Here is a 12,544-nt window from a genome sequence, read left to right as displayed (position 1 = left end):
GGCAGCGCCCTGGCCCCTGGCCTGCCCCTCGCCTCCTCCACTGGCCGAGCGTGCCGGCCGAGTAGAGCAGCAGTGCCAACCCGGACAGACTGCACGTGACATCAGGACACATGCGCGCTGCAGAGCAACGCCCCACCCCCCAGGGGGTGCTGCCCCGGGCAGCCAAGTGGCACCGTTTGCCACTGGTGGGATGGAAGCTTAAATACTGACATGCTTGGTTTGTCTTTCATGAATGGGAAGTTGGAAAGTCCCTCTGCCTTCTGCAACCTGTTGCCTTCCAGATGTGCTGGACTACATCTCCTAGCCTCCCTGACCTTTGGCTATGGAGATACATTTGGAAGTCTTCTTCTTCTTCTTTCTTCTTTGGCAATCACTTATAGCCGAATAATATTGTCTTCTTTGAACATGGTCTTAACAGTGAATCTGTAAGTGACTATGGAGGCCAATTCTGGATCCGCACATCCTTCCACAGCAGCGACATAGGTTTCTGGGCGGGAGTTGGTCACGGTGATGGTTTGCCAAATGTGCCTTCCTCTTAGTACGTTTCCCCCTTTCGTCCTGAGTTCAAGCGTCTTCAAAGTCCATGGCACCTTTGGTAAAGGCTGTTCACCAATTGGAGCACTCGCAGGCCAGTGTTTTCCAGTTGTCAGTGTTTCTAACTACATTTTTTAAGATTTGCCTTGAGAGAGTCATTAAACCTCACTGCTGCTTGCTCTCCTCCAATGCTTTTGCCTGGCTCTGGAACCTGTTGATGAAGGTTCTTTCTTGCCAGGATCACAGAATTACAGAGCTGGAAGGGACCCTGAGGATCATCTAGCCAAAGTGCAGTGCAGGAATATGCAGCTGCCCCGTATGGGGATTGAACCTGTGCCCTTGGTGTGGTCAGCACCATGCTCTAACCAACTGAGCTACCTAGCAATGTGGGAGATTTGTAGAACCTTCTGGCTCGTGTGTGGCAGGAATGCTGCATCTGCTGCTCTGTTCACTTTTGCAGATGGCCCTGCCCACTCCTGGCATGAAGGTCCTGGAAGATTGCTTGTGAGGGAATATGCCCAACCCTTGCACTAGAAGTATGATGCAGTGTTGGGAGAGTTGGGCAGAATGTGATCTTAACCAGGCTGCTATCAATATTCACAAGACTGTCGAGAATAATGCAGCCCATTGTGAAGCCCTCTGTTCTGATTCCACATGCCTTCTGGATACACTTACATCAGAACACCCATGAGCACATTTACAACTCAGCTGGGCTTCAACCCTTCAGTTGCTTTAATGGTGTCCAGGGTCCTGTAAGTGCAGGAACAACACAGGAGGGGAGCAACTTGACTCTGAACACTGGAATGATTTCAGGGAAAGGGTACTAGACAATAAGAGGCAGAATCAGTTACACAAAAGATTATGGGTGCTAGAAAACCCAATAAAACAGCTTGATATGTGAGATTTATGGACATGTGACAGAGGAGAAAAAAGCTACGACTCGAAGCAAGAGATTTCAGCAGCGAGTTATAAATATTACTACTCCAAAGCAGTGCCACTGACTCAGTGAGACTGCTGTAGAATAAATGCATTTTAAAACTTCAGCCGGTTTAATGAGGCATTTTTTCAGGTGGGGATAAAGGAGAGAAAAAAAGTTCTTCCACTGTGTCTTTTCCACAGTATTCCTAGTTCCTGAATGCAAAGGGTATGTGAAAGCTATCTGGCGTGACATTTTACTGCAGCATTCCATTACACAGTAGAAGTACTGGGAATCAATTTATAATCTTGGAATGCATCTGGGGATTGAAATCAAGTAGGTTCGGCGAAAGACTCAACTTTTCTACAATTTTACCATCTTCACTCATGCAAACTGAAGGCCAAGTTTCACCATCTTTTTTACTGCAATAAAATGTAACCTTCAACGCTCTAAAATACAATGTTGATTCCCCCCCCCCTCTTTTAATTGTTATGTGCATGAAAGAATGGAAACTACTTCAAGCCTCAGATCTTCCAAGCCTGCGATGGAATTTTGGCTCAGGAAATAAAACTGAATGTTTTTCAAAACATCCCCACCTTTCTTGGAGATTCCATTATATGGTTTTTAAACAGAAGAACGATGAAGCACCAACCAGGTACAGGTACATTTTGTTACGGGCAATGGGCCATTTCCGGCCTTAAACGTAAAGGTGCACATACAAGCAAAAATGATTTTCCACAGGTCAAGAGAGTAAGTGTTAGCCGACAATTACACCCACGTCAAGAGTAAATATTTCAGCTTTATACTGCTGTAGGTAGGTGTGGTCTTTTGCCATATAAATTTTAACAATAGACTTTTCTGCCATCTATCATCTCCCTGCACTAATGTTCCAAATTAAACTTGACATCAGTGCTGAATTAGTAGTATTATAATGGCGATGGATTAAACTAGTGTACTTTTGCGTTGAGCTTACACACATTATTTCCATGCAGCTAGAAAGAGCTTACAAGTGACAAAGGATGCTTAGAAGAAAAACCTTTTGAACAATCAGAATCCCCATCCAACTATTAGTGATGAAGTCAGAATGCCAAATGAGAAGAGGAAGGTGTTAATTCTTTCCCTGAATTTTTCTGTAACTTGAAGTTTTCTTTACCTATTATTTAGGTAGGGCAACACCAGGCAAATTAGAACTATAAATCCCACTTGCATGCATTTCCCACTTGTATTCCCCAGTGGCTGGCAGCAGCTCTGCAGTATTTTAGGCAGGAGTCCTTTACCAGATAGGAATTGAGCCTGGGACCTTTTGCATGCACAGCATGTTCTGTGGAAAACGTGTCACTTTATTTCCCTCTCTCCCTCACATGTGCCTCAAGGTAGTTGTGAGTACCGTGTTTCCCCCTTTTTAATACGTAGTCATAAAGTAAGACATGGCAGGGTTTTTAAGCATTTGAGAACTATAAGACATACCCCGAAAATAAGCCATACTTCCGCGCCGCGCGGAGCAAGACCACCGAGCACCCCAGCCAGCTAGCGGGACCCAGCACACCGGCCGCAACAGGAGGAAGCCTGCCGGGTCGGGTCGGTGCCCGGAAGCGGCGGCGGCTGCTGCAGCACTGATAAAGCGTGCAGCAGTGCCGCACGGAGCACCAAGGGCACAAGCAGCAGGAGGAAAGAGAGAGAAGCTCGTTGCTTGCGGCCGGAATGGGGGAGCAGCCCGTTAATGGGAACAGCTGCTGCTGCTCCGGCAGTTCACTGGGCGAAGACGGGGGAATTCCAGCACCGAGGCTGAGACCGGGAAAACGTGCGGAGGGATGGTAGCGTGCGTGCGTGCGTGGCTGCTGGCGAGGCCAGTGCGCGCCAAGGTGGGAAGCCGCGGCAAGGGCTGCTGAAGCGGGAGGAGGAGGAGACGGCGACCACAGCAGCAGCAGTAGCGCAGAGAAACAGGGAAGCTCCGTTTCCCTCTGGCGTTTGCGTCTGGGAAGGCTCCTCGCTGCCAGTTCCCCACTCCCTGGTGAAGTTTTCCGAGACGGAAAGCCAAGCCGAAAGCTCCTCGTTCTCCCTACGCGTGGAGCATGCCGAGCGCTACGCAGCGCCGTTCGGGCCAGGCGGAGTGCCTGAGCCAGCAGCCTCCACCTGGCCCGGCCAAGGAGGTCTGCCTCCCCGCCGCCCGGAACTGGCGGCTGCAGCACCGAGCACACCAAGCGCTCCGCAGCGCCAAGCGCTTGGAGCGCCCTGTCGGGCCGGGCGGAACGCCTGAGCCAGCAGCCTCCGCCTGGCTCGGCCAAGGAGGTCTGCCTCCCCGCCGCCCGGAACTGGAGGCTGCAGTGCTGAGCGCTTGGAGCGCCCTGTCGGGCTGGGCGGAGCGCCTGAGCCAGCGGCCTCTGCCTGGCCCAGTCTTGGAGGCCTGCCTCCTCGCCGCCCGGAACTGGCGGCTGCAGCGCCAAGCGCACCAAGCACTCCGCAGCGCCGAGCGCTTGGAGCGCCCTGTCGGGCCGGGCGGAACGCCTGAGCCAGCGGCCTCCGTCTGGTCCGGTCAAGGAGGTCTGCCTCCCCGCCGCCCGGAACTGGCGGCTGCAGCTTGGAGCGTTGGAAAAGACTCCTGGATGAAGGCAGAAGAGAAGCTGGGGGGTTTGTGAGTTGACCCCAGGGCAGAAGAATCGTGGGCAGTGTGGAGGGATGCAGAATGAAGTCGGGCAAAATTAAGACACCCCACCGAAAATAAGACACCCCGTGTTTTTTTGAGGGAAAAAAGTTATAAGACGGTGTCTTAAAAAGGGGGAAACACGGTATGTATGTGAAGTGGCAGGGCCAGACAGTGCAGCAGAAACCCCAGGAGCTTATCTTTCCCTCTTCCTCAGCCCATCCCTCCTTTATACTTCCTTTCCCCGCAAAGATTTTTATTAAAGTTTTCACAATGCAATAAAACAATATCTAAAACAAATGGAATCAAAAAGACAAGAAAGAGAGAGGAGAGAGGGGGAAAACAAGAAAAGAGAAAAAGAAAAAGAGAAGGAGAAGGAAGAGAAGCACTGGCTATACTTTAATCTTCAATCCACATACAAAGAAGTGAGTCTTCCCAATTCTCACATGGGAATTCTCCCCCTTCCTCAGCCTCATTCTTTATACCTTGTGTTCTTTCTCACCCTTCCCTCACACTTGGTTGGTCACTGCCAGTTTCATCTCTTTCCTGTTGTCCCCACAACATTGCATGGTTTAGCCTCAACCCTGCATTTCTCTCTAGTTACTTCCCTCTCCCTCTCCAGAACCCATGTTCTGAGCCCGCTGGGAGCTGCTGTAATCAGTTCAATCAATAGGCTGTATCACGGCCATGCAATGAGGTACAATGCCGAGGGCTGCCCAAAGGAGGGCTGAGGCTCACTGGCAATCTCCAGTCCCCATGTTGGAAAAACCCTGGACTAAATGATTCTGCAAAGAGATTTCCTGCTTTGAAAAATCTGAAGCCTCACAATAAGAATAACAACTCACAAATTAAGCCATTTAACAGAGTTGAAACAAACAAACAAAAACCCTCCAGAAACTTACGTCTCGATTTGTCAAACATCACTGAAAACAGGAAGTCCCTTGGAGTCATGTAATATTCGCCTTCATATTCCAAGGAAGCAAACTGCATAAAACGTTGCTTTCGGATGGACAGCTTTTCCGCCATCTCTTCATCGACATTACCCTCCTTCTGCAATAGAGGGAGAAAGTAGCACACAGTTAAACTTGCAGACTGTCACAATCACCAGCCATGAGTTAACAAACTAAAGTTCTTTTGTCAAGCAGCATTCCTCCCCATTTTGCAGCAGCAAATCATTTTTGAAACTGAGGGGACTTTCCACAGCAGTTTGCAAAATTGTGCGTGGTCCCAGTTCAAATCCCAAATCCAACTGGGGGCTTGAGTTTTCCCACCCCAGTTTTAAGATATGCGAAGTTAAAAACCAGTAATATATAATTATCCTAGTTACAGGTAGGTAGCCGTGTTGGTCTGCCATACTCGAAACAAAATAAAAAAAATCCTTCCAGTAGCACCTTAGAGACCAACTAAGTTTGTCATTGGTATGAGCTTTCATGTGCATCTGAAGAAGTGTGCATGCACACAAAAGCTCATACCAATGACAAACTTAGTTGGTCTCTAAGGTGCTACTGGAAGGAATTTTTTTATATAATTATCCTTCAGGGCTAAGTGCCAAGAACTATACACCACATTACATTGCATCTCTAACACAAAAGATCAGAGTTGTTAATATGCAAAGTGTTTTTATCCACTTAGGTGTATTTGAAAATATGGTATAAATATTCTGTTGCAGGAAGTCATTTGCTTCAGTTTGTGAATATCATTCATCTAGTCCCATATTTGGGACTTGTGATTATGTATTTTCCTTCCTAAACAAGATTTTATGAATGCCGCTTTAGTTATCAGGAAAAACACTAATACTTGTAAGTTATAAAACTTCAGAATTCATATCAAATTGCAATTCAGGAATCTCAACTGAAGCATCCACAACAGATGGCCATCCAACCTCTGCTTAAAAACCTCCAATGAAGGAGAGTCCACAACCTTTTGAGGGAGTCCGTTCTACTGTTGAACAGCTCTTCCTGGTGTTTTGATCTAGTCTCCATTAGATTAGACAAGGAAAAATGGGGAGAAGGTAAAGCTAGAAGGTGAAAATGACAATGGGCTGGCAAAGTCCTTTGTCTTGTATTCACCCTCCCCATGATAATTTTTGTTTGTGCCACCCTCCCTCCCTCCTCAACTCTATCCTAAAACAGAGGTAAAATACAAAAACCTCTCTCAAATTCAACTTCAATCCCCAATGGATAGGAGTTCCTTTCATCTATGCCACTTACAATGGCCAAACAGTTGGTACCTGGAAGTCATGCCACACAGCAGCATGAAAATAAATCAACAGTGTAGTTGATTCTTGTGTGACATTTACAAATTTTGCAGAGGTGGAAATGTAGTGCAACCTGCATGTGCAACTTATGCCAAGCTTTTTAAAAACATGTCTTTTTTTGCGCATATCGCTTAAGAACAGATGGGGTTTTTTTAAAATTAAAAATCCAAATTATTAACTAGCAAAGCAATGCTTCCAAAAAACTATAATTCCAGTGAAGTGTGCATAAGATTGCAGTCCAAGCCACTGTCTAGTATTCTGCTCAGAAACTAAAGCAGCAGCAGCAGCAATAATAATAATAATAATAATAATAATAATAATAATAATAACTGGCCTTAACACCAAGGAGCTGCTTGCAGCCTGAGGAGCTTTGAAATCTTCTGGCTAGTGGTTATGGATATTGAGACACCAAAACCCACGAAGAGTTATCGCATTTCACTTTGTCACAAGGCATTTATAGCCAACATTAATGACACTGTTTTGGACTGTTTAAAGCAGAATTCTTGTAAACGGCTGCTTGTCTTTGATGAGGAATGTGATAATAAAAAGCTGAAGAAAAAATGGAAAGAACTTAGTTTTTTCCACTGCTTCTGGAGATATCTTCTATCCTTTCATATTTTTCTCAAAGTGATAAACTGTTACTGATCTTTCAGAAGTTTTAGTAAGATGCTTAAGTGCATATTTAAGGTAGAAGTGGAATGAAATCTTAGAACTTAGAACAGGACTAAAGTGCTCCAAATGTTCCCATTTTATGTTAGACATCTTACACCTTTTTAATAAGCCAATTTGTTATAACAACTATAAAATCTAGGACACTGCACCTGTTCAGGGGTGGAAAAAATTATTTGTAACTGCACAAACCCATTTGGGCAAAAAACAAAAACAAAACAAACTGGCGTACATGTGTGCCTGGGAATGCTGATTAGGTTAGTGTGCTGTGGGAGTGCGATTAAATATGGTCTCACGTGAAAGAAGTGGGATTATTCAGATTTATACAGCATATTTGTATCAGTTTTTGCCAGTCAAAAAACTTGCTTTCATTATAAAGCAGCAAAATAAAACAAGTCAGATTGTTGTTGTTGTTGCTTTAAAAAACTTTTACTGTATCTTGAATTATCTCCAAGATAAATAGGATTCACATTTTCCCCTTCCAAAACACACATGCTCTTTTATCTACTGCAATTGTTGTGTAATTCTATTCAGCTGGAAGTGCCAAGTATTAAAAGTTCAATTCTATTTTCATCTATATAAATTAAAATGTAAATGTTTGTTTGTTCAAAATCTTAAATCTCCAAAAGTTCTTCACCGATTGCTTTGAAATTCTGACACAACGTTGCATTCGAATATTAGTATTTAATATATCTCATCCTAACCGCTATGCAGCACTTGAATGCAGATCAGAAGTATTCTGAAATGTGTCAACAGTCCATCCACAAGAATATCTCGCTTAATTATTACAAACAAAATAGTATCACATCATTTTTCTTTATTGTTTATCAAAGCTTTAAACAAGAGATTTGTTAATGTCTGAGATGGACCAAGTTGTATGAAAACAGAAGGAACTATAAAAGCCTAATTAGTTTGCTACTTTACTGAAGACTTGAATAATAATTGTGAAGGGCTGGAAATTAATTATGGAAAAACCAAATTGGAATAAAACCCTTAAAAGCATTGCCTCAGACTACTAAGAAATCCAGTGGATTTCTTACCTCTTCTTGCTTTTAGAGCAACTAAGAGGCCAGTCTTCTTTATCCTTAGCCAAATATAGATCACACACTGAAAAGAATTCAACAATTTATGTCCAGCATATGGTCAGCCAATGTAGAGGTTTTTCCTCAGCAGCCTGTCTTGCCTTCTAAAATAAATTACCCATACTGGCTTTTATTCAGTGTATCCACAGCAACATAATATTCAATGCCACAGCAATACAGCATACTCTGAACTACTCAAGCTAACCTCCTACTCTGAATGCCACATCAATGGCAGTGCTTCAAGTGTCAATGCTATAAGGCAAGTGCAATGGCAAATAGCTGAAAGCTAAAAAACAGAGTTGATATTGCATACTAATTAATAAAAGCTCCTTCCATTCACTATAAAAAAACAGAGTTATTTCAAGGACTGGTAGCAAAAAGGATCTTTTAAAGAATACTTCTATAAGGATAATTAAGACTGAACATCAACCAATCTTAAAAACAATATACTAGAAAAAAAAACCATTACTCTACAGTGAAATGTGTTCAGTTAATGTTAAGGGTAGAATTTCAGCTAATGACTTTTGTTCCTTTATTGTGTCTACATACAGCAAGGGCGTTCCCACCTATCCGATGTTCCACAATAGCAAGGAACCAACCGAATTAATGAAGGATGGGGTTTCAACCTTAACACTGGATGTAGCTGCTTTTGTGGTTTTATGTTAGACATACAGTGTTAACTGGGAATGTTAATGGCAGATCTCTAATAGTTAATGGTGTATTAGGGTTGAATCACTTCAAAGAAGTCTCAAGTGACGCAAGTGTCTTCCCCTTCTATTGACGTGGCAACTGATCAGCTGCAAGGAAGCAATTTATGTCTGAGCATTTTGAACACACAAATACTCTGGGGCTGGCACAGTAACATACTGCAAGGCAGCTGTTTTCTCTGTAAGTGTATTTTTTAATTTGAGCTATTAATCTTCTTAGGTTAATTGATTTTATTTGAAGGGGGGGAGAGACAATGGCTTTCCTCATTTTGGTCTGCGTAGGAAACCTGGCCTGAGGCGGCTATAACAGCACATACACAATGTGCTTCCCCCCACAACAATCCTCTGTTAAGCCTATAAAATGTATCTCAGAGAACAATGGATCTTAATCATAGGCCATTTAGTTCTAGAAAAGGAACAGAATAAAAAGGCTTTACACATTTGTTTCTTCAAATCTTAACACGTACCATAAATAATGTGTTAAGCACCTTGTTAGTTATTAATAATGTGATGTTCACAAGGAGCTGTGGAAAATAAGTTTCATGCATTTGGATCCATTTTGTAATCCATCTTAAGTGCTTGGTGTCTGCTCATTTAATTTTTCCTCTAGCATTTTCCTGTTTTTTGCAGTGCTATTTCCTTGTCCATATTTTTACAATTCCCTTCCTTCCCTAGCTATACTTCCAAACCCATTACCCTTGGTTGCTGCTTGGGCAAAATGGCCTCACAGACAGGTTAGAGATTCTGTAGGTTCCAACTGCATCCCTTTCTGAAACCTTTCAATCTCACTAGGGCAATCCACATCTTGAGTCATCTTTAATCTTGACTATAGTACTGAGCTCTACCTAGGGCTCCACTTGGATACCATTCTAAAACTTCAATTGGTTCAGAATGCTGCAGCCAAGTTTCTTATAGGGGCAGCATATAGAACTCACACTAGCCAGACTGGAGGAGGACAAATGTTGTCCCTATTTTCAAAAAGGGGGAAAGAGAGGACCCAAACAATTACCGCCCAGTCAACCTGACATCAATACCTGGAAAGATTCTAGAGCAGATCATTAAGCAAACGGTCTGTGAGCACCTAGAAAGAAATGCTGTGATCACTAAAAGTCAGCATGGGTTTCTGAAAAATAAGTCATGCCAGACTAATCTGATCTCTTTTTTTGACAGTATTACAAGTCTGGTAGATGAAGGGAACGCTGTGGATGTAGCCTATCTTGATTTCAGCAAGGCCTTTGACAAGGTGCCCCATGATATTCTTGTAAAGAAGCTGGTAAAATGCGGGCTAGACAATGCTACCATTCAGTGGATTTGTAACTGGCTGGCTGACCGAACCCAAAGGGTGCTCATCAATGGCTCCTCCCATAGCTGCCAAGTTTTCCCTTTTCTCACGAGGAAGCCTATTCAGCATAAGGGAAAATCCATTTTAAAAAGGGATAACTTGGCAGCTATGGCTCCTCCTCATCCTGGAGAGTAGTGACTAGTGGGGTGCCACAGGGTTCTGTCGTGGGCCCAGTCGTATTCAACATCTTTATCAATGACTTGGATGATGGGCTTCAGGGCATCCTGATCAAGTTTGCAGATGACACCAAATTGGGAGGAGTGGCTAATAACTCAGAGGACAGGATCACACTTCAAAATGACCTTAACAGATTAGACAACTGGGCCAAAGCAAACAAGATGAATTTTAACAAGGAGAAATGTAAAGTACTACACTTGGGCAAAAAAAATTAAAAAATGAAAGACACAAATACAGGATGGGTGACACCTGGCTTGAGAGCAGTACATGTGAAAAGGATCTAGGAGTCTTGGTAGACCACAAACTTGACATGAGTCAACAGTGTGATGCAGCAGCTAAAAAAGCCAATGCAATTCTGGGCTGCATCAATAGGAGTATAGCATCTAGATCAAGGGAAGTAATTGTACCACTGTATTCTGCTCTGGTCAGACCTCACCTGGAGTACTGTGTCCAGTTCTGGGCACCACATTTTAAGAAGTATACTGACAAGCTGGAATGTGTCCAGAGGAGGGCAACCAAAATGGCCAAAGGCCTGGAAATGATGCCTTATGAGGAACGGCTTAGGGAGCTATGTTTAGCCTGGAGAAGAGAAGGTTAAGGGGTGATATGATAGCCATGTTCAAATATATAAAAGGATGTCATATAGAGGAGGGAGAAAGGTTGTTTTCTGCTGCTCCAGAGAAGCGGACACAGAACAATGGATTCAAACTGCAAGAAAGAAGATTCCACCTAAACATTAGGAAGAACTTCCTGACAGTAAGAGCTATTCGGCAGTGGAATTTGCTACCAAGGAGTGTGGTGGAGTCTCCTTCTTTGGAGGTCTTTAAGCAGAGGCTTGACAGGCATATGTCAAGAATGCTTTGATGGTGTTTCCTGCTTGGCAGGGGTTTGGACTGGATGGCCACTGTGGTCTCTTCCAACTCTATGATTCTAACCCCATGGACGCTCTTCCTTGTCTTTTCTACGACATGGAGGAAAAGTCACATTTCTCTCTTCACCTCTACCTTTGTATACCAGGAGACAAACATAATCCTTCTGTACTTTGCCTATCAGGTAGGATTGCACTTATTGGTATCTCACTTGATGCACAGTAACAATGGACCACTTCAAACATTATAAAATTCCTACACGGAAGCAATTCAGCATAGAAAGTAGCATGCAAACCATGTGTCCATGCAGCAACATGCACATTAGCAAAATAAGGTGGCTGCAAACCAATTCTTGTACATTCTTTTGCAATGTAAAGTTTAAAACATCACCAAGTGCAACAAGGATCCCTTCACTGTTGATACAAGATATTAAAGGTCATGGTAACCACCAAGAATAGGGAGAGAATGCTTGCTACAGACGGAAGTTTCCAGTTACAATTGTATTTCAACCTTCCAACTGTACCCTGGAAGCTATTGCATTATGAATGAATATGTATGTCACTAGTATTACATGCTGGCTGCTAAAAAGCTTTACATAGTTCATCTTTTTGTTATTCTTTTTTAATCCAGCAAGCTCCAGCTTGGCTTAGATTTTTCCTGAAATATAAACTGAAGGGGTGGGGAGCAAAAGACAACTAAAGAGAACACAAAGGCAGGGAAGGTCCACAAGTTATAACAAGCCAGGAACCAACTTGTTTAACAAGCCATACATTTACACTCCAGCCTGCAAGTTATCACATTGAACTACTTCAGAATGACACTACAATAATCATTCTTTTCGCACACTGCTTTAAGAAGATATACACATGCAGAAGTGTGGTATTTGTGGTTTTTCTTTCCCCGTGTTAGGAATAAACCAGATTTTCTAGGGAGCTAGCTTGGAGAGAGGAGGGATCCTATTCTTCCTGGCATATTCTGCTCTTTCCCCCTCTTCTCAACTTCTAGGCAATGCTAAGTGGGAAAGGGACAGGTCTCAAGCCTTCCTTGGAAGTCATAGCCTCAAACTGTAATGCCCTGTGGCACATTTAAGGGCAAGTATTTATGACACAAGCTTCTGCAAACTTGACCACACTTCATCAAGTGCCTTGTGAAATTATATATGGAAGTATGATTTATAAATATTTAAACAGACAAATAAGATAAATGAAAACATTATCATCAATTGGCAACTACATATACAAATAAGGAAACAAGAAGGGATTCATGTGAACATACTTTTTATAAACATGAGTCTCATTGGGCTATCTATTTGGATGGCATCAAGCTATATGTGTAAACTAAGAGGGATGT

The 12,544-nt window shown here is 43.2% G+C and overlaps 1 protein-coding gene across 3 annotated transcripts in view; it reads right to left on the bottom strand.

Annotated features, from left to right (window-relative positions):
* MICU2 (mitochondrial calcium uptake 2) overlaps window positions 1-12,544 on the bottom strand; it is a 74,611-nt gene that overhangs the window by 30,701 nt on the left and 31,366 nt on the right. Inside the window, exons 1-2 of one of the 3 annotated variants that reach the window (XM_088668284.1) lie at window positions 6,683-6,897; window positions 4,994-5,141 (exon numbers count right to left, since the gene is read on the bottom strand). In XM_088668284.1, coding sequence (XP_088524410.1) covers window positions 4,994-5,117 — 124 coding nt within the window. In that variant the 5' untranslated portion in view covers window positions 5,118-5,141; window positions 6,683-6,897. Of the gene's footprint in view, window positions 1-4,993; window positions 5,142-5,418; window positions 5,461-6,682; window positions 6,898-12,544 lie in introns of those variants that run through there. The other 2 variants (XM_088668283.1, XM_035114701.3) reach the window with 2 other exon arrangements.

Source organism: Zootoca vivipara, chromosome 4 (genome assembly GCF_965207765.1).
Source record: "Zootoca vivipara chromosome 4, rZooViv2.hap1.1, whole genome shotgun sequence".
NCBI lineage: Eukaryota > Metazoa > Chordata > Lepidosauria > Squamata > Lacertidae > Zootoca > Zootoca vivipara.
The sequence above is the reverse complement of the archived record's forward strand: the minus strand, read 5'-3'. Positions and strand labels throughout refer to the sequence as shown.